General features: G+C 37.0%; 1 protein-coding gene across 1 annotated transcript in view; it reads left to right on the top strand.

The window, feature by feature from the left end:
* Positions 1 to 22516, top strand: part of EXT1 (exostosin glycosyltransferase 1) — a 341760-nt gene that overhangs the window by 310194 nt on the left and 9050 nt on the right. Inside the window, exons 5-10 of the mRNA XM_003760340.4 lie at positions 4050 to 4182; positions 6841 to 6959; positions 8689 to 8784; positions 12773 to 12862; positions 19168 to 19328; positions 20957 to 21128. Coding sequence (XP_003760388.1) covers positions 4050 to 4182; positions 6841 to 6959; positions 8689 to 8784; positions 12773 to 12862; positions 19168 to 19328; positions 20957 to 21128 — 771 coding nt within the window. The remainder of the gene's footprint in view (positions 1 to 4049; positions 4183 to 6840; positions 6960 to 8688; positions 8785 to 12772; positions 12863 to 19167; positions 19329 to 20956; positions 21129 to 22516) is intronic.

The following is a 22516-nucleotide window of genomic DNA, read 5'->3' as shown; positions in this document are numbered from 1 at the left end:
GTCATTGTTGTGTAATATTCACACAATGGAATTTTGTTTTTTAATTCTCATTCAGTGTGATGTAGAGACACAAGAGCAGCAGATTGCACTGGCATGGGGTAAGATGGCATATGGTAGCCCAGTGTGTGTGAAACTCAGCACTGTGCTAATCAGATGACCAAGTCAGGGGCATCTGAAATGACACCATCCTCTCCTGTAGAATCTATTATTTAAAGAATCACATGTAGCTACAAAAAGATAGAAGGGATTGTTAGTTTCATGATTGTGGATCTCAAGTATGGAAGCATCTTTAGAAGCCATTTAATTCAATTCCTTCATTTTATAGAATAAGAAACTGAGGCCCAGAAAGATAAATTGATTTATTTAAGCAAAGCCAACATTTCAATCCAGATCCTCTGACTTCAAATCGAGCTCTTTTCCCCCAGTTAAATTCAACCATCATTAATTTCATAGCCCTGTGTGCAAGACACTAGGTAGATTCTAAGAGTACAGAAAACAAATGAAATATATTCGGGGCTCTCAAGGGCGTTATACTTTATTTGGAGACACCTAAGTTTTCCAAATCATATACACACACACACATAAATAAGAAATGATATCATCATTGGCAGGGCCTCTTGAGACTGTAATGGAAAGAAAATCCCCTGTGCATTTTGCTCTACATGGGCAGGTGCAGGACAGTAAGTGTGTGTGTAGACATGTATGCCTTCTTCAGTATATTATAATCTTTTCCAAGGTTCTATGATGAGAGCAGAGAATGCTTGCTCATCTTTGTGAAGAATATCTAGTTTGTTTGGTCCTTGAAGCTTGTGAGATAATCACACTGATATGAAATTGTGAATGCCATCTGGAACAGTGAGATCTGTGCCACCCAGAAATTCGAAGTGAATGACAAACTCCTTTGTGACATCACTGTGCTTTGTGTCTTTTGTATTTCCTGCAAATGATAATTCACTCTGTGGCTCTTTGTTCAAAACCTCTATGAGTGACTACTTTCCCCAGATAAGGGAATTTGGTGAGAAGAGGAGACAAGGACACAGATTAAAATCATGAAGTGGACAGTGAAATCTCTTACGTTTTGGGATGTATAACTGCAATAAAAGAAGAATTGGAATCCCTAGTAATTTAAAACCCTACCCTTCATCAATAAATGTCATAATTAAGAAGCACAACACAGTATTAGCTCAGGTTTTTGATGTATAATGAAAGAGAAATATTTCAGAGTAACTCGGTGCAAAAAAAAAATAACATTGAAATATTTGTCCAAAAACATGTACTTAACAAACAAGTCTGAGAAAAAACGAAATTCAACATCATCCAACTTAAATAGTCTTCTAGCTACTTATATTTACTTTTCTTTTCTCTCTCAAAAAATGGAAAAACAGGAGGAGATTGTCCCTAGGGTTGACTGTCAGTACTTTGAGGAGAGGGGCAAGTCTCTGCCCCGTCATTTGTGGTTTCATTTACCCAACTTCCTAGTATGTAGTAGGGGCTTTAAAATGCATGTTGAATTCAATTGATTTATTAAGATAAGTGGTACTTGTTATGGTACCAATTATTGTGGGGGATGAGTCAGGACACTGATCACCCTGAAAAATGATGACAGTGGGATATGATTTAAATCAGAAACAGCTGGATGGCTCAGTGGATAGGGCGCAGGGCCTAGAGTCAGGAAGACCTGATCTCAAACATGATTGTGGACACTTATTAACTGTGTGACCCTGGCAAGTGATTTAATTTGTTTGCCTTAATCCACTGGAGAAGGAAATGACACATCAGTCCAGTATCTTTGCCAGGAAAACCTTATGGACAATATTTGCATGCTCTGTTCCACAGTCATGAAGAGTCAGTCATGACTGAATGACTGAACAATATACTTTAAATCTCATTGTATCAAACAGAATCTTGAAAGATAAAGCAATTTGCGTCTGAAATGGCAATGATTCATTTTAGATTTGTGTTTTTTCCCTAATAAAAATTACAAATAGATTGCTGAAGCTGAGAGGCATTATTAAGTTAATTATTTTCAAACTACTTTATTGTGTAAATGATATAATTACAAAAGTTTGGAAGTCAAGGATCAGAAACCTCAGAATGAAGCAAATAGGCTCATGGCTGATAAACAATTTTAAATGAAAAACATTTGACTCCAATTGTAGAATCTAATGATTTGCAAGGTCCCAATGTCCAGAAAACCTAATCCCATGCTCATTGTCCTCTGAACTTTGGGAAAGGAGGAGCATTCCTAAGAAAATGATGAATCATTTCTTATAGTTAAAATCCCTGTGGGGTCTATATTTGCCTGAGACAGGAAATTGAAAGGTGAATAACCAGATTTCCAGCTTTTTCATAAAATAACAAAAAGAAAAATTGCTTCTGGTGTATATCCAGGGCTTAATATTCTTTTGACTCTCTCTATGCTTCTATCCATGTATTTATTTATATGGATATAGGTGTCCTGTCAGGAATAGAAGAAAGACTCATTTGTGATGCGTGTCCTATATTTCTCCCCTCCCCAATAGTATTTTATTTTTCCAAATACATATAAAGATAGTTTTCAACATTCATTTTTATAAGATTTGTGTTCCAAATTTTTTTCTCTCCTTCTTTTACTTCTCCTCTCCCTAAGACAGCAAGCGATTTAATATAGGCTAAATATGTGCAATCCTTTTAAACATATTTCCATATTTGTCATATTGTGCAAGAAAAAAACAGACCAAAAGGGAAAAAAAAAAAACTATAAGAAACAAACAAACAAACAAAAAAAAGTGAAAATACCATGCTTCGATCCACATTCAATCTCCATAGTTCTCTCTTTGGATGTGGATGGCATATTCCACCTTAAGTTTATTGAAATTGCCTTGAGTCACTGCATTGCTGAATAGAGCCAAGTCTTTTTGGCTTTTCTCATAATCTTGTTAGTATGTACAATGTTCTTTTGGTCTTGTTCATTTCAATGAGTCGTTTACTAACATGAGAGAGCAGAACAATTAATTTCAGAAGTTATTTGAGAGCAAAAGGAATTTTTGGTAACCAGAAATCCTTCTCTGTTAACTAGAATAGAGGTATCAATGTCGTAAAATGGATAGGGTGTCTGGAAGACCTGAGTTCAGGTACAGCCTGAGACACTTAACTAGATTTGTGAAACTGGGCAAATCATTAACCTCCTTAGAACTCAGTTGCCTCATCTGTAAAGAAGGGATAATAATAATACCTACCTCACAAGATTGTAGTAAAGATCAAAAGAGATAATAAAGGTAAAGTGAGGGTACTATATAATTGCTAGCTGGTGTCATTATTAGAATTCCCCTTAATACAAACATCACTAGAAGCAGCAAACCATTTGAGTGTCTTACTTAGTCTTTGTGACTGTCAATGTGGATGACAATCATTATATATCTTCTACTCTTCACATCTCCAATGCACACAATATATTTGAACTTGAATTATTACAGGGGCAAAAAATGCTGGTGAAGTTACAAAGTTTATTTGAAAGAACCCTGGTCTGGAATCCAGAAAAACTGGATTTTAATGCAAGCTTTTACATTTTTAACAAGACCCTCCCTCCTCTGATCTGATTTCTTTATCTCTAAAGTGATGAGTAGTTCTGCATGACCTCTGAACTTTCTTCCAACCTCTGATTCTGTGCTTAGGGAAAGAGATGTCCAACTGAGTCCAAACCTTCAATTGGAAATGCTTTTATAATCATCATGACTGCACAAAGACCAGATATGGAGGCAGACTAGGATCAAAAACTTAATCTCAGCTTAATACCTTAAATGAGTCTTTTCCCAATCTTAGTCTCAGTTTTATCATGGGGAAAATGAAGAGATTGGACTTATTAACCTCTAAATCCTATAATTTTTCTGTCATTTTATATTGTGCTTGTTGTTTAAATATATAGTGGGTTTCTTATTGTTTAAAGGCATTATTTGAAAGATTGTGGTAGTAGTTGAGTAAATGTTATGTTTAATCTGGTATTTGGTTAGTGTCTTTTAAAATTTTATTTCTTTGTTTATTAATCTTGGGCACTGCTTTTTGTTTCCCAGATTATTCAGGACAGAATATTCAAGCACATATCACGTAACAGCTTAATATGGAACAAACATCCTGGAGGGCTGTTCGTACTGCCACAGTATTCATCGTATCTGGGAGATTTCCCTTACTACTATGCTAATCTAGGTAAGTGAATTGTGCTGCAATTCCTTCCAGAATTAAAGCCCAGTGGTGTTACCATTTTTTACTGAGAATGGACATGTGGGTATGGTTTTGGTTGCAGCATATCAAATCATGAAGAGTTGGGCTAGAGGATCTCTAAGGCACTGGACTTAGAATCAGACCTGGGTTTGAATCCTGCCTCAGACACTAATTATTGATGCTGTACTAATATCAGTTACTTTCTCTTGATGCCTCAGTTTCCTTGTCTGTAAAATAAGAAGGTTGGATTCCTTGGCCTCCAAGGGCTCTTTTAGTTGTAAATCATGTGAAATGAGATTCACTCAGATTTCTGAGTAGTCTTGACTCTGATACTATAATAACTGTTCATTTGTGACACTCACTTGTGACAGCATTATAGGGCACTGGTTCTCTGTTGTTTTGATTTTTCATTCCATAATCCCCTTGTCCCCATGACACCTCTGTACTAAAGAAAAGTGGTCTTAAGAAGGCTCTCATTTAAAGAAGTGCTAAAAGGGAAGGTAGACTGGAGCATGAAGTGATAATGGAGGTTGAGCTAATGTAATTGAAGGAAGAGACCCTGCAAAAAGTCATTCTATTGCTTGAGACAAAGTCTCTTTGGAGGCCTGTACTTCTGTCTCAGCAAATCCCTTGGAAGTCTCTCTTTGTGTGTCTTTCTCTGTTTCTTTGTTTTGCTCTCTCTCTGTCTCTGTCTCTCTTTGTCTTTCTCTTTTACATTCTCATTCTCTCTCCTCTCCTGTATATGTGTCTACATCTATTTCTTTCTCCTCCCTTCCTCCCTCCTCTCTCTCTGTCTCTCTGTTTGTCTCTCTCCTCCTCCCCTCAACCTCCTTGTTCCCCCCCCCTTCCCATTTGAGAATTACTATTGTAACTTCCTATTTAGAGCTGATTTAGCCAAAAAGACCAATGCATTTGGGTTATACACATTTCTTTTCATATTATAACTCCATCTTTATAGCTTACATACTTAGTTAACACAATAATATAATGAGACAAATATAGGAAAATCACAGAATGAAAATATTAATACTTGATTTAATGAAAATAGTCAGGAGGTCTAGGTGGCACAGTAAATGGGGTTGGAGTCAGGAAGCATGAGAATGTGATGTTAGGCAAGTCATTTCTGCTGTCCTCAGTTTCCTTATCTTTAATTGGGGATAATAATAGGATCTACTTCTCTGATTTGTCATGAGCATCAAATGAGATAACACATTTAAAGAGCTTTGAAAACCTTAAAGTACCATTTCAATACTATTAAGAATAATAAAAATAAAACCACAAGAGGGATTAGTAGTTGTAGCAAAATGGATAAAAAATACAATTTATACAATTTTTTAATAGTTATTTTTGTTGCCCTGTGGGTATTTTCTCTTCCTGCCTACCCACTTTCCAGCTTCATTTTATGTATTATTTTCTCCCATTAAAATGCAAATTCCTTGAACATAGGGATGATTTTTTTTTTCTTATTCCAAGCCCTTACTACAGTCAAGTTAGTCTGCAAGCAAATTTTAATTACCTACTATGTGTTAGAAGGTGTGCTAAACAATAAGTGATACCAACCCCCCCCCCAAAAAAAAAAAAAGGTTAAACAGAATCCCTGCCTTCAGTGAGGCTACAGTCTAATGAGAGACAATATCCAAAAATGTACAGACAAGTTATATGCAAGATAAATAGGAAATAATTAAAAGATTAGGCATTAGAATTAAGAGGGGTTGGGAATGATTTCCTGTGAAAGATAAGATTTTTAGTTAGGACTTAAAGCCTGGGAAGCCAGTAAACTTTAGTGAGGAGAGAGAGCCTTTTAGGTCTGAAATATAGCCAGAGAAATTCCAGGAGCCAAGGGATGAAGTGATGAAGAGCACAGTGTATAATACACAGTAAGCACTCAATAAATGCTCTTTTTGTCTATCCAAATGCCAACTAATCAGTAAACATTTGTTAAGTAGCTATTAGATACAATGTTAAGCTATTTGCCATATCACTTTCAAATGAAAAGACATTTATAATTAGACTATTAATTTTGTGCAATTAGGTGATACTGAATTATTTAGCAATGTGCTTAAAAGTGGCTTGGTCACATAATATTTCAGTAGATTACAACTTAAAACTGCATCAAGACTTTTGTGGTGTTGCTTTTTTTTTCCTCCAGCAGTCTTGTTTATACTGCTCACAAGATGTAGTTGTCCTTCCCATTTATTCTGTGTGCAATGAGACACACCTAAAATACTTCAGTGCATGCAAAGCCTCCCATGATTAGAAAGTTTTTCACTACAAATATCCTAAAAAAAAAAAATAAAACAGTTACCCACATTCACTTTGAGGTGAGAATAGATTTTTATATGGGAATGGCATTAGATTCCTGAGAATAGGAACATAGGAAGAAAGCCAATTTCCACCAAGTTGATGGAAAGGCATAGAGCAAGTAGGGTAGGATTACCAAAAAAAAAGTTTCCTTCTTTACAGACACAACTAAGCAATGGTCAATAGACAACTTTGCCCTAGTAAAAGAGAAAAGGCAAAGGAAAATTATACCCAAAGAAATGTTTTCGAGAGTGGATCCATGTGGGGAGATGGGGAGAAGGGCAGGAAATTTTCTGTGGTTTTTGAGTGCTTTGTTCAGTAGCTCTGTGATTTTCATTTCAGGTTTAAAGCCCCCTTCCAAATTTACTGCAGTCATCCATGCAGTGACCCCCTTGGTCTCTCAATCTCAGCCAGTGTTGAAACTCCTAGTTGCTGCAGCCAAGTCTCAGTACTGTGCCCAGGTGAGTGGGAACATTTGCTAAACAGCATCTGGCTTTTTAAAAAACCCCTCTTACTTTCCAAAAGGACATTCCCCCTCCTCTATCACACTGCTCCCCCAAATAGATCTTCTTCATACCTTGTTCACTGCCTTCTCCTTTCAAGCTCTTGATTTGGATTATCTTTGAGGTTCTCCGATGTTACCTGGGAAATCTGGCATGTCTTGTTGGGAGGGTGAGGTAGAACTCCAAGGGGAAGACACACCAAAAATCAGGCTAATGGTGGTATCTTTAAATGATTAGATAACAATCACAGAAACAGTACTGGGGGGAGTTGAGGGACTGAGATAGTGAAGGACACCGGGGATCATGAGGAAGTCACTGCTTTCCTGATTCCTTCCTAGCCATAGTGACTACTGGTAAAGTGCTTGGGAGTTGGACCTCTGTCTTGTACTTCAAATTTCCCCAAGTGTCTCCCACGCTGCTTTACACCTCAAAGGCCCCCAAATCAAAGTTTATACAATTGATCAAATGCTTTTGTTTCCAACATGAAGTATTCAATAGCTGGATACTAATATGGGCAGAGATGTCGACTTGGAATCAAGTACTCATTCCTGGCTATGACATTTATTAGTTACATGGCCTTGGGCAAAGTCACTGCATGGTAATGATTTTAACAGCTTACATTTATGTAGAGCTTTTTAGGACTGACAAAGTGTTTTCTTTGACAACTACTCAAGGAGATGGGCAGTGCAAATATCATCAGCCCCATTTTATGATGAGGAAACTGAGGTTTGGATTAGTAAAGTGGTTTGTCCATAATTACTCTTAGTAAGCTAATAGATGCTAGAGACACAGGGTCTCTAGACTCCCTGTCTAGCATTCTTTTCATTAACTCATGGTTTGCGAGTCTCATTTTTTACATCTATAAAATGACATGTCTCTGAGCTTATGGACATGAGTAAACCTTTCATCCATGCAAGATGCAACCTCCCTGTCAATGATTTAGTAGATCTTTTAGAGTTGCTTTGCTGCGGCTCCAAAATATATCATCCTGAATCCAAACTGGAGTGGGATTCTTTGATGGAGTTTACTAATCTGGTCCTTACTATACCATTGCAGCTTTTGGAGGCAAGAAACCAGGGTTACCTTCACACCACCTTAAGGAATCAGCATTGGATTTTAAAATAGGACTTATATTGTTTATACTACCTATTTCACATGGTAGCTAGCATTTATATGGTGCCTCAAGATTTGCAAAGCACTCTACAGTTGTTATCTTGTTTTATCCTCATGACATCCCCATTTTACAGATGAGGAAACTGAGGCAGGCAGAAGGGTCAAATGGCTGGCCCAGGATCTGAGGCTGATTTGGAGCTCAGGTTTTTCTGAATCTAGCCCAGCATTTTATCCACAGCACCATCTAGCTGCTGCACTAAAAAATGACGTTATTTAGAACTGGTTGCTATGAAATCACATCCTTTCCTTCTCCCCTCCCCTACATTAAGAGTTGAAGAGTCACCTTTTCTAGAAGAAGTTAAACTATTTCTTTCTATTCTCTCTTGTTGTTGAAATGGCAAGACACTGAAGAGCTTGTGGATTATCTGCCCTCTAAAGCCAATTCTGAAGGCTCTCATTCTGTTTTGTGTAGTAATCTCCAGACTTAATTTTCTCCCTTTATAAATAAAATGAGTCTTTGTGTCCTAAGCCGGTTTTTATCAAGATATCTAATGAACCCCTCTCTCCATTTCAGATTATAGTTCTTTGGAATTGTGACAAACCCCTGCCAGCCAAACACCGCTGGCCTGCTACTCCCGTGCCTGTCATTGTCATCGAAGGAGAAAGCAAGGTAGGTGGCCTTGAGAAAAATAGTGGGAGGGGTCCACAGGGTGAGCGCATGCCATCCTTGCACCCCTGAATTTCTGCTTGGCCTTTAACTTTATTGCTCTGTGGCTGCTGTGTGACTAAGGTAGTCCTCCATAATCCTAATCAGTCCTCCTAATCAGTCCTATCCCCCTTACTTCAGTTTTACCTTTCACTAACAGTGACCACTAGGATGACAAGGTTTTTTGTTTGTTTGTTTGTTTATTTTGATGACTTTTCTTTTTTGATCAATCAGTTCTGGAAGAGCCTCATTACACCCTCCCTTTCCCCATTTCCATCCCAAGAATAGAATCCCCCTTTGTAACAAAAAAGGTTGAGTAAATGTGATCCTGTTAAAACATGAATACAGCATTCTGCCCTGGTAGCCTCCTACCTCTGGAACAAAAGAAGGGAAGTATGTTTCATGAATTATGCTGAGGCTTCTTGATCATGGATTCATTTGTTCAGCTCACATTTCCAAATGGGATTTAATCCATAAATTTAGTTTATGCCTTCCTCTCTGACTTCTACCCCAGGCGCTCATTGCTTTTTTAACAAGTTGTTGCCCTTCGTATTCAAAGCAGACCAAAATGGTATCACTTTATCAGGGTCAATGTCCATTGTGTCTGACTATGGCTGATCACGCACTGATAGTTGGAATGAAATTTGGAGTAAAGATGTCTTAAAATCTGTGCATCTCATATTTGTTTTGAACTATTGCAATTCTGCTTTGCTCAAAGTGCCTTCCTTAATGTGGGCAGGCCACATTGGATGGACCTTTACCTTGTCTCCCATGTTCTCACAGTTGATTCCAGAATTGTTCAGAGAAAGCTTGAGAGTGTTTATGAATTGTTTCTCCTGACTTCTGTGTGAGCACTTGCCTTATGAGTTCTTTTTAAAATAGTTTTTAGGGGCAAACATGCATTTGACATTCCAAAAAATGTGACCCGCTTTTTAGAGTTACACTGTTTTCAGTAGAGTTTCAATGCTTGGTAGTTCAGCTTGAGGAAGGACTCTGGTATCCCATATCTTATCTTCCCAAGACAATTCAAGTGGAAGTGATTCAGAAGATCTATAGAGATATGGTGTTGACTCCATTGTTGTATAACTAAAGCCTATGATTATTTCTATAACCATTTGTAGAAAAATGTCTTGGATGTCTCCTCTACTCACCTGACTTAAATAATTATTCTTGGCTTGAGCCCAGTTTCTCCCCTAAACTCACCTCCATTTTAATAGGCCTTATGATGTAATAGATATGCTTCTGAACCTGTAGTCAGAAAAACCTAGCTTACTAATTGCATTCCTATGGACATTTATCTTTTCTGAGCCTTAGTTTTCCCATCCACAAAATGGGGAAGATGCAATATCTCCCTCACAGATTATTAAAAGGCTCAATTGATAATATATGTAAAGTATGTTAGAAATTTAACAGTTTTTTAAAAATATCAATTGTCATTATTTTTCCCTTTACCTGTCTTTGGATATGTCCACCTCAATATACTGTTAGTACCTCAAATTCACCATGTTTAGATCTGAACTCTATATCTATCCCTTGTCCCATTTTCCTTATTTTCATCAATAGTAGGGCATTCTTCTAATCACACATAATCAAAATCTCAATCAGCTTTGATGCTTGTCTCTCCCATACCTCCCCAAATCCTATGGTTGTCACAATCCCACTTCTGGTGTCTTTTCCACCTGTCCCCTTCTTTTCATGCTCTCCATTTCCAACTTCATCCGGTTTCTTATGCCTCTAACTTTGACTATTGTAATAGCTTTCTAGCGAGTCTTCCTGCTTCCAGTTTCTACTCGTTTTAATCCATTCTTCATTCTGCTACCAGTGTTATCCTTCCAATTCACGTCTCATCATGTTATTCCCTGGTTCAAAAATCTTAAATGGTTGTCTGTGGTCTGTGGGATAAAATCCGGTGTTAAAAACATAACATTTAGTCTTCCACACTTTGTTGTCCATCAGCTTTTCCAGCCTTTGTTCTCATTGCTTCTTCCCACGTGTCATTTTGATCAGTCTTAGCCTTGGTTCCTTCTCTGTTTAAAAAAAAAAAAAAAAAAAAGACAAGGTTTCTCTTGATTCTGAATCTATAAAACTGTTCCAGACAAAGCGCCCTTATACCTCTTCCCTGATCTCAACTTCATGGGCTCATAGATTTAGATTTGGACCTCATAGGTCATGAATTCAACAATATTTTACAGATGAGGAAACTAAGACTCTAAGATTAGGGGAGAGTATTTCAACACCAAACTCAGCACTCTGGGCACAGTATTGCTTTCTTACATTTGCATAGACTGATCTCCATGACTAGAATGTACGTTGTCTTCATCTTTACCTGCTTAGGACCTTCTCATTCTTCAAGTTCTGGCTCCAGAGTAAGCCATTCTCAAATCCTTTCTTCCCCATTCTCTTGCCCTCCTTCTCACTCCCCTCCCACCAGCTGAAGTAATCTCTTCATCTTTCAGTTATTGTGGACTCCTCCTTGGTCCCTCCCTTGTGCTGATATGTATGCAGGCTTTTATGCCCAGTGCCCAGCACATAGTAGGTACTTAACAATTGCTATTTGACTGACTCACTGCTTGCAGTTCATCTTTTGGGAAGATCCTGGTGCCAGAGCTTAGAAAGCGATTAACTGTTACCCGTGCAGCTGAAAGATGGGGGAGGTTGGGTCAGCTAATGTGCCCTCTGTTGACGATACTAAGAAAGGGAAACTACATCCTCTTAAACCAGCACTAGGTCAGACAGAAGGAGAGAGATCGTGCTCCCTCCCCATTTCCCATTTTATAACGTGGGTGCCTGGCCTTGAATTCAAAATTGATGTGTTGGCTGCTTTGACTGCAAAATCCAATTGTGGATTTATGGGTCTTGTCTTTTCAGTTTTGCCCTGTAGGCTTAACAAGGGAAAGATCAGAGTGTTAAGCTGGCTGCCAGTGGTTTCTGCCTTAGTCACTGGACATGTAAATGTATCAGGAGAAGTGCTTCAGGGCTGTAATTTTTGACCATTGCATATGTAATAATAGTGATCTCTTTTTATTTCATTTTGAAAGCCTGAGGAAAAGGGAACTCTCTCCCCAAAATGAAACAAAATACCTGACCCAGTTGACCAATGTGGAAAAACAGTCCCTGGAACCATAAAGCTGCAGACACATCCCTTGAACTCAGGGATGAGTTCTGATGGACACTTCAAATTTTTTAATGTTTTAAGCCCTGCCAAGGAGTTTCATCAACTAGAAAATAACTTCTTAGATGATCCTCACAGGCTAGCCAGCTTTTAGTCTAGATTTAAGTAAAATTTGGTCTGCTTTTGAGTGGGCTGAGATTGGTTCATTGCTTTTCATTAGCATTCTCTTTCTCCTTTCTCCCTTCATCCCTCCTTCCTCCTCTCTTCCTCTCCCTCTTTTCTTTGGTTCCATTTCCCTCCATATTGGATACTTTAAGAGTTCCCAACAATAGAGAACTTTCAAGACTGGCTGCTTTGTCTCTCCTTTCTTGATTGAAGAATAGAATTGTTGCCCACAAGGAAGCTCGAAAATGGTTTTGGGCTTTGGGTTTGTTTTTTTTTTTTTTTTCCTAATCTGATTCTGAAAAATATGTTCCAAATGGATATCAGTAGAACCAGTGTGAGATTCATAAACAAGCAGCGTATTTGGAAGAAGATTAAAGATCTCTTCCAACTCTTGAGATATGAAGATTCTCTAATTCCTGGGATACAAGTTATATTTAAGCTGACTGCCACACTGATGGAAAATGACAGCTTTCCAATGTTGTGCGAGGCAGTGCTCTTTAATAGATACAAAAAGTTATGATATATTTTGGGAGGAAAGAAAGGAAGGGTCAAATGAAGGCAGGTCCACCTGCTAAAGAAAGTGTGGTTGTTCCTTTCTTTTTATCCCCTCCCCAAAGGATAATGAAGCTGAAATCATTCGCTTACCCCTTTCTCATTCTTCCACCCCATACATAGGTCATGAGCAGTCGTTTTCTGCCCTATGACAACATTATCACAGATGCAGTCTTAAGTCTTGATGAAGACACCGTGCTTTCAACTACTGAGGTGAGTAATGTCCATTATCTGAAGAGACACATCTTTTTTTTTTTAAGAGTTTTGATGATTTTAGTTTTACCTCACAATTATTTTTAAGTATGTCTACCATACACAGTGAATAGCAAAGAAAAACAATAAAACAAAAGCAATTGGCAAAGTCATTGTTTGATAGTGTATACAGCACTCTGTACCTATAGCCCTCTACCCCACTCCCTCATAGCTACAAAAAAAGAGGAAGGAGTGTTCCATACAGATTGATCATTATAGTTGTTTGGAGGCAAACTCTTCTGAGTGGTTGCATTGATCTACCCAGGAGTTTCTGTCACACTGCTTTCCTGACTCAGGAAAGAAGAGATTTTTTTTTTTTTTTTTTTTTTTTTTTTTAAGAAATTTCCCACAGTGTCATTTTTCAACCTATCATACTTCTGTCAATAGCCCTGCCACTACCTACCCCTACCAGGGCCTTTCCTTCTTTGTTATGGGTGTTAATTGGCTCCTCATTTGCATTGCCCAGCCTCCCTTCTCTCTGCCCTCTCTTAGTTTATTTCTAAATGACCCAGCTGTCAGCAGGGGAGTTGGGCCCTGAATAGGGGAGTTCTGGAGGGACCCAAAGGAGTCTATTTAACATTATCTTCTAACCATACTGTCCGGAGAAAACAGTTCTACCCTTCTTTAATTTTCTTAATGTATGTGCGGGTGTATGCTGCCTCTGTTATGGAACATTATTCCTGGTTCTAAAAACAGTATTTCTGCCTTGGTACAAGTGTTGATTTTCTTTCACCCACACAAGAGCAAATGGTTTCACTTTAAGTCTGAGATGGAGATCCCTGCTCTTTCAGATGTTCAGATATTTGTGCCAAAAATAAGATTGCACTAAAAGAGAGCATGAGGGGGAGAGCAAGAAGAAGAAAGATAGATATTGTAGAAAACCAATTTTTACAACTAGGATGAGTATTGATCCCTGAAACCTTTCTTTAAACCATCGGGGAGACCAAAGACAGTTATATAAAAATGTAGTATATTGGAAATACATTATTAATGGTACCTACTAAAAAGCTTAGAGATTTTGCACCTTGTTCTTCTTTTCCCCTTTTCCTTTTCATTTTTCCTTTTCTTTCATAAGCTTTTTCTTTCTAACTAAACATTAGCATTTGCTATCATTCAATCGCTAGTCATCTTTTGGCTTTTTTTTTTTTTCTTTCTCAATAAGACTCACTATTGATGGAGCTCAGGGACCCACTGTCTCCTTTTCACAGCCCAAATGATGCTTTCGATTTCCATAAGATGGAGTTGAACAGACTTCATAGTGAAGTGCTAGAAAAGACAAAAGTGTTCAGGCCCATCTTGATAAAATATTGCTGTTTCTGAGATGAAGAAGGAAGCTCCTGAAGCCAGTTATGTTGGGTAGGAGTAAAGTGGGCAACTAAATTTTGGAAGAGGAAAAAATGTATGGAATCCCTGATATGGGATGGTACCCATTGCCATTTGACTACTGTTGTGACTTAGGAACATGGCATTGTCACACATGCCGAAAATTCTGTTGCTTAAATGTGATCAGGAGTTTTTGGTCCCTACCTGCTTCTTCCCATTCCCCAGCTCTTCTCTCCATCCTCCAGGACACAAATGGCCCTCCTAGGGTTGGTGTTTTGTGGCCCGTGATACAACAACTTTTTGCCTCTGTGATGTATACACGTTTCATGTCAAATTCTATTCTCAGAGTAACAGTCCCAAGCACTGTGTCACATGCTGAGAGGGACATTTGTTGTATGTGCAGTAATTAGAAGTCAATGTGGGTTGAAATTGATATGAAGATTTAAGAGGCTGGCAGACTGGTTTGCTCTTCTTGCTGATAACTAGAGTGGTGATACTGCTTAAAATGATCTGGGATGAAGGTTTCTTTTCTTTTGTTTTCATTTCCTTTTATTTTTATTTATTTAATTTTTTTTGGCTTCATTTTCCTTTATTTACATGAATAGGCTTTGGGCTTATTCCTTCCTCCCCCAAATAGTTTCAGCTTTTTAAATGTCTCTCCTTAGTAAAAGGACAGATATTTATATTGCATTCTAGAAGAGACATTAGGCATACTTGGTTTATAGTTATTTACATTAATCTGAATTGTTCCAAGTGATCTAAAGAAAACAGATGTCAGTTTTTAAGAGAAAGGCCCCTAAGCTGACCTTTGATTCTTTGATATGCTAATGATCTGGATGAGATCTGAATGATCACAAGAATAACAAATTTATCTGAATTTCTCTTAACTTGCTTTGAAATGACTTGAAACAGCTTGAAAATGATAGGAAATCCATGTGATAAAAATACCCCTTTGGGCTTTCCAGTTCTTTTCAATGTATATATTTCTCTTTGGGGCCGTAAATTAGTATTTTTTTAAAGTGATAATAGTGAGTATGTTTCTCTGAAGATGAGCCTGATATAATTTCCTCTTTATGCTGGGCTGTTTAAATATTAAACACCAGAAACAATGTAGAGGTTGTGACTATGATTTAAGTACCCCAAGAGATACTGGCGATTCTCATGATGCCTCTCAATCTTTAGATTCCTAGAAAAAAAAATTGGAGTGTTAAATGTGGAGTCAGAAAGACCTGAATTCATACCCTTTCTTTGTAGTCTAACCCTTGTGTTATCTTCTTAACCTCAGTCTCAGTTTCCTCATCAGTAAAGCAAAGATAATAAAGCACCTGCCTCCCAGGATTATTGTGAGAATCAAATGAATCTATGCATTTAAATGTGTGCTTATAAATACATGTGTATGTATACACACACCAACATGTGCATATTATACAGACACATACATATGCAGCTAGATAGAATGCCAGGCTTGAAGTTAGGAAGACTCATACTTCATGGGTTCAAATCCAAACTCAGACATTTATTAGCTGTGTGACTTTGGGCAATTTATTTAACCCAATTTGCCTCAGTTTCTCACAAGTTGGAGAAAGAAATGTCAAACTACTCTAGTATCTTTGCCAAGAAAATCCCAAATGGGTCACAAAGATTTGGACACAACTGAAATGACTGAATACAGCAGAACTGCATATTGGTAAATATGTGTGTGAAGCACTTTGCAACTCTTAGAGCATCATACAAGCATTTGTATTACTCTAAGTAAGTTTTTCTTGAAAGCAATATTTGATTCAAAGTTATGTAAATAAAGCTTTCCTATTATAGTAGAATTAGACTATCTATTGAAAGTTTAGGATGACAGCATTCAGTCCTCCTGCCTCCAGACCTCCCCCGCCTCCAATTTCCCCTGCATACTCTTGCCAGATTAATCTTTTTGATGACCAGTTTTGATCAAGTTAGTCTCTTATTCAAATACTTACAATGGCTCCCTGCTGCTACAGAATAAATCCAAATGCTTTACCTTGGTTTTTAATGCCTTCCACAACCTTACTTAATCTGCCTTTCCAGTCTCATCATAATAATAACTACTGATGTTTCTGTAACAAACTCTGTGTACTTTATATATGATATCTTTTTTGAGCTTTAAAATGACCTTATGAATTACTAGACATATGTTATTGCCCTTATTTCATAGGATAGATCAAAAAATTTAAGTGATTTGTTCTAGTTCTCATTAACAGTAAATGCTAGGAAGATTTAAACCAAGATTTTTCTGACTTCATTTAAAATTTTTATATTTTTCAATTAAAAAGCATTCTGTCTCTCTGTCCCTTTCTGTCCCTGTCTCTTTTTGTCTCTTTGTTTCTCTCTCTTTTTTCTTTCTCTTTTCCACTTCATTTTAAAAGAAAACAAAACTCTATAATAAATATGCATGGTCAAACAATACAAATCCCCACATTGTACTTGTTTTTATGATGTGATTGTTACTGTATAAATTGTTCTCCCAGTTTTGCTCACATAATTTGGCATTGGTTCAATAACATCTTCTTGAGACTTTTCTGAATGCATCCTTTTCATCATTTCTTACTGCACAATAGTATTCCATGTTATTCCTATATCATAATTTGTTCAGCCATTCTCCCATTGATGGACTCCCTCTTTTTCTTCTCTTTCTACTAAAAGATTCTACTCCTATATGTAGGTATGACCTCTGGAACGCAAGGCTAAACATTAGATGGTCTCATTTCTGGCCTTTGCTGTATCCATCATCATTTATTCTGTTTCCTCAGTTGCAAAATACAGCTGCCCTTCCTGCCTGAGCTGTGGGGTTACTGGGAAGATGAGATGAGAGAATAGACATGAAGATGCTTTGAAACTTCAACTATGACTAGTAGCAATAATTGTTAGTAACAATAATTGAATTATTATTGATATTTAAATATTAGTGGGTATTTTTAACTAATAGGATTGATTGATATTACTAATGAGAGTCATTATGGTGTAATAGATAGCGGCTTGACTTTAAAGACAGGAAGACCTGGTTTCAGGTACTGTCTCTGACATATGCTGGCTGTGGAAACGTGAGCAAATCATTTAAACTCTCAGTGCCTCCAGGCAACCATTTAATACTGTATGTTACAGAACAGCTTCTAACCTGCTAGAAGATCATTGGATTATAGATTTAGAAGTGAAAGAGACTTCAGACAACAATTCAGCTAGCCCTGCCTCCTCATTTTTTAGATGAGGAAATTGATCTCTAAGGACCAGAGAGATCAATTCACTTGTCTGTTGTCATAAAGGGATTAAGTGACACATCTGAGATTCAGACCTATGTCAGTCCTCTGATTTCAAATCCAGCACATTTTCCATTGTACAGCATTATCTCCTATTGAGAGAGATTCTTTCTTTACCAGTAGCTTATCCCAATGAAATCACAGGTCTAGTCCCTTCCTCACCTCCAAAATATTTCTAAACAGCCTCTCCCCAAAGGGTTCTGCCTAGAAGGATCTTAATAAATGTTAGCTTGTATTAACCAATCTTTGGGTTTTGAGTGATTGTTTTGATGATAATAAAATTGGATCAGTCCCTATAGAGTCATTCTCTCTAAGGTTCAATCCATTGATTAAAATTTATTCTCTAGAGGCAGTACTTCTAGTAAGCACTGAGAATGATGGAAAAAGAAATGTGTCCTCCCTGATGTCTGCCCCAGAATATTACGTAGCCAGGATCTGTGATTCACAAATCTTCGACTGGCTAATTAAGGAGATGATTTAATTTGTGTATTGTATAAAGACATACAATCACACTTCTTGTGACCTTCTCAATGGGAAATGTGTGATCATTCTGTCATATAGAATATGTCATCATTCTATGGGTGATCATTCTGGCACAAATAGTCATTTTTCAGTTATTGTCTAATTGTCCGTGACCCTATTTGGAGTTTTCTTGGCAAAGATACTCATTTCATACATGAGGAAACTGAGGCAAAATGGGGTTAGATGAATTGCCCAGAAACTAACTATCAGCTAGTAAATTCCTGAGGGCAGATTTGAATTTAGGAAAATGAGTATCTCTGACTCTTGGCTTAGGGCTCTACCCACTACTCCATACTTTTTCACTATTCATGAAACAAGGGTCTGTGCAACATTGCAAGATGATTTCTAAACACATTCTATACATCAAAGTAGAGTGTAGCATTTTAGAACCAGAAAAAATCCTACTGACTCAGGTTTTACTTTTTTATTTACTAGCTACAAATGACTCTAGAAAGCAGGGTTACTACTTAGAAACTCTAATTGGCCAGGTTACTGTATACTCTTGGAACTATCGTAGATGCATTTTCTTTATCAACAGTCACAAAAAATGTTGAAATAGATTTTGTTGTATATGATTTCTAAATTTCACTATCTTCTATCTTTACCTGCTAAAAACACTGTGGTTATCATTCTTAATTATGTCATCCTCATATCAAAATTAGGATTTGCCTTTTTTAAAATGATTTTAAAAAATCCATTTTATTTGAAATCTGAATTGATTCTGTTTTACTAGGACAGTGTAATCAGGACACTAGTGTCTACAAATTTATTTCCATTTAAATTGATAGTTACTTTTGTCACAAAGGGGAGAAAAACAAAACAAATTTAAAAAAAAAAAAAAAAAAACAATAGCCAATATGGTTTTTCCCCGAGAAGGCTGAGTTTCTACAAGGACTTCTCTATGAATTTCTATTTCAACTCTGCAATGCTTCGAGCTTCCTTTAACAGAAAACATAAAAATGTGCATAATCACAGGGCAAAATGTCAAGTAGTCAGTTTAATTTACTGATGAATACATGGAATTAATGTTTTGCAACAGTCCCCGGATTTTGCATTCTGAATTAGCAGGGAAGGTAATGTTTTGTTGACACTTGTTAACATTTCTGATTACTTGTTTGGCTTGTGTTTTGCCTGCAGGTGGATTTTGCCTTTACAGTATGGCAGAGTTTTCCAGAGAGGATTGTAGGGTACCCAGCTCGCAGCCATTTCTGGGATAACACTAAAGAACGGTGGGGTTACACATCTAAGTGGACTAATGACTATTCCATGGTATTGACAGGAGCTGCTATTTACCACAAGTAAGCAAATCAGATGGGGCTCTTCCCGAATGTTGTATCAAGTTGGGCTCTGGCTGCGGTCAGAGCTGAAACTTGGCAGCCATGTTCGGATCGCTTGTGGGAGTTAATTAGTTAACTTCTTGGCTCAGCTTGGATGTCCTGGTTGCTCTAATTTGTATATAAAGAAATCTCTTAGCATATTGTCTTCTTATTGTCTTATTGTATAGTAATCCCAGCATGCTTGAGGAATAGGTTATTCCAGTTAATTGACTTATTTTTTGTTTTTGTTGTTTATTCATAATTATTTTTATGGTTGCAGTTTTTGTTGTTGACAGTCTTTTCAAGAGAAGTCCAGTAGAAGTCATAAATTCATAGGTTTAGAGACAGAAAGGAACTCAGAGATAATCTAGTTAAACCTCCCATATTTTATAAATGAAGGAACTAAAGTCCATGGAGATAGAGGGACTTTGTCCCACCTCATGTTGGTAGCAGCCCAAAGCAGTCCAGCAGTTACTAATACAGCCATGTTCAGATCACTTCAATTCTTAATCTTAATTTCACCACCTGAAAAATGGGGAGAATGATACTTGGGCTAACTTCCTGAAAGGGTTTTTGGAAATACTTTATTAACTTTCAAGAAAGTGATTTATTAACCTTCAAACACTATGTAAATACGACTTGTTTTTAATTAGGGATAGAAAAAAAAGTGTTATTAATTAATATTTTGCTTTCCTGTATGCTAAGGGAGGAAATGCCAACCATAATTTAGTCTTTGATGACTGAGGATCATTAAGGACTTTGAGGTTATAATTTCAGATATCATTTGTCAATAGACAGTTATTAGACTATAGGATTTAGAATTCTAAGAGATCTTTGTGACCATTTGGTTCATCCCTCTTCACTCATCATATGGAAACTGAAGCCCAGAGAAGTTAAGTTTGGCCCAAAGTCATGCAACTAGTAAGGAGCAGAGCCAAGACCTAGGTCCTCTTCAAATTAATTTTCCCTTCCATTATGCCATTTTGCCTTAGTCCTTTAAATATATAAAATATAGATTATATTCTGTGCCACTTGAGCCCAAAATACTCCCTGTATATTTTTCCCCAAAATAAATTTGTAATATCATTTTATTTCTCTCTCTTGAAAGTAAAATCAAGAGAAAAAAATTCTGGTTAATTGAAGGTCCAGCTTATTTAGCCGCAATCAATCTGAGTTCTATTTTATTGTTTGAAATACTGGTACTATGGACCATATGTGATAGAATAGTATATTTATAATATCAAGGACAAGGGTAGCCATGTAATGGATTTCTTGGGTAAGAGATGCTCTATATATTGCTAGGATTTGGTTTGAATTTAAATTACATCCATGGAATCATAAAGCAAGGTCTTTCACAGTAAATAAATAATATGTAAGTTATTCCTCTTGCTATTTTCAAGTGTTCATATGTACTTCCCTAATAGATTTGACCTGAAAATATGTTAGCCTGGGTGAGCCATCACCCCTGTTTTTGATCCATGACAAGCCAATTATAATGATTTGTTTTGGGGTTCAGCTGGCTTATATGACCTTTCTGTATGTGTGAATCGCATATCATCCCAAGATGATGTCTCCATATGAATTGCTGTCTCTCTACTTTGGTTTTGTAGATATTATCACTACCTGTACACTCATTATCTGCCAGCCAGCCTGAAGAATATGGTGGACCAACTGGCCAACTGTGAGGACATTCTGATGAACTTCCTTGTGTCAGCTGTGACGAAACTGCCTCCAATCAAAGTGACCCAGAAAAAACAGTATAAAGAGACAATGATGGGGCAGGTGAGGGCAACTGGAACTTAATTTTCTCTTTCTTATTAACAGAGGCTTCAAATATTTTCATAGTAAAAGAACTCTTAAGATTTAGCAAGGTCTTGCTAGTTGGAAGATTGACAAATTCAAATTAAATAAGTCAAAATCTAAACAACCTCAGGGAGTTTAAATCTACATATGAGATTGACCCCAAAAATATGTCTTTCCTTTCCAACCATATCAAAAAAGATAGAAAAGAATGAAAGAAGGAAGGGAGAAAGGAGGAAGGAAGGAAAGATAATGAAGGAAGGAAGAGAAAGAAAGGAAGGAAAGAAGGAAGGAGAGAGAGAGGAAGGAGACAGAAATGAAGAAGGAAGGAAAGAATAATGAAGAAAGGAAGAGAAATAATGAAATTAAAAAAGAAAGAAGGCTACCTATCATCTGAAATAGGACATAATATGAAAAGACTTTTAATAATTCTCCAGAGTTTCTATAATTTGTTGTCTCAAGATCTGAATAGTACAAGAATTTTATCTGTTGAACTTAAGAGTCAGGAAGCCCTCAGTTCAAATCTTATTTCTGATACTTTCTAACAGTGTGATCTCAGGAGATTTCTCATCTTCTCTGAGCCTCATTTCTCTCATTTTTAAAAGGAAGATGTTAGATTAAATGACCTCTAATATCCCTCACAACTCTGAATGGATAATTCTATAATCTTAATTTACATAAATTAATTGTAAACTCTAGGACTAAGCTAGGAGGATTTTAGCCTGTCCTACCCAGCTAGAGCCATCCTAACTGAGCTCAGAGAGGTTCACCCTCACAGCTACAGTATGATGAATTTCATTTATTTACACAAATGCTCAGAAATTCCAATTCAATTCAACAAGCTTTTATTACATGCTTCCTATATGCCAGGTAATATAGCAAGTGCTGAGTACAAAGACAAAAATGAAATAGTCTCTGTTCTCAAAGAACTTTGATTCTACAAAGGGAAAACAGGATGTTATACAGATATGGAAATACTAAATAAGACTATGTATTACATTAAAGATGGAATTTGGTCTGCATAAGTGAAGGAAGTGCCTACATGGATTAAATTACAGATCCTTGAAATGTTGAGGTATTGTGGCTAGTAAATTTGATCCATGGATAATGACAGTTTCTTTAACATAGACTTATGGGTACATTCTGATTGTGGTTTATCTTAATTTGGGACAGGATCATTAACAATCCCAGTAATGGGATTTAGAGATTTAACTCCCTGCCTATGTGTCTCATTTTTAACTCATGCTTGTGATCCTGATTTAGAACATGATAAATTAATGGTCCTCCATTAAAGCCTTGCTCATCACAGTGTTGAGGTGACCCTCAGCTCTCAGAGCATGCTTTCCCAGGTCCTATCAAGCAAAAAAGAT

This window comes from Sarcophilus harrisii, chromosome 1 (genome assembly GCF_902635505.1).
Source record: "Sarcophilus harrisii chromosome 1, mSarHar1.11, whole genome shotgun sequence".
NCBI lineage: Eukaryota > Metazoa > Chordata > Mammalia > Dasyuromorphia > Dasyuridae > Sarcophilus > Sarcophilus harrisii.
Note: the sequence above shows the minus strand (reverse complement) of the source record. Positions and strands in the feature narration are given on the sequence as shown.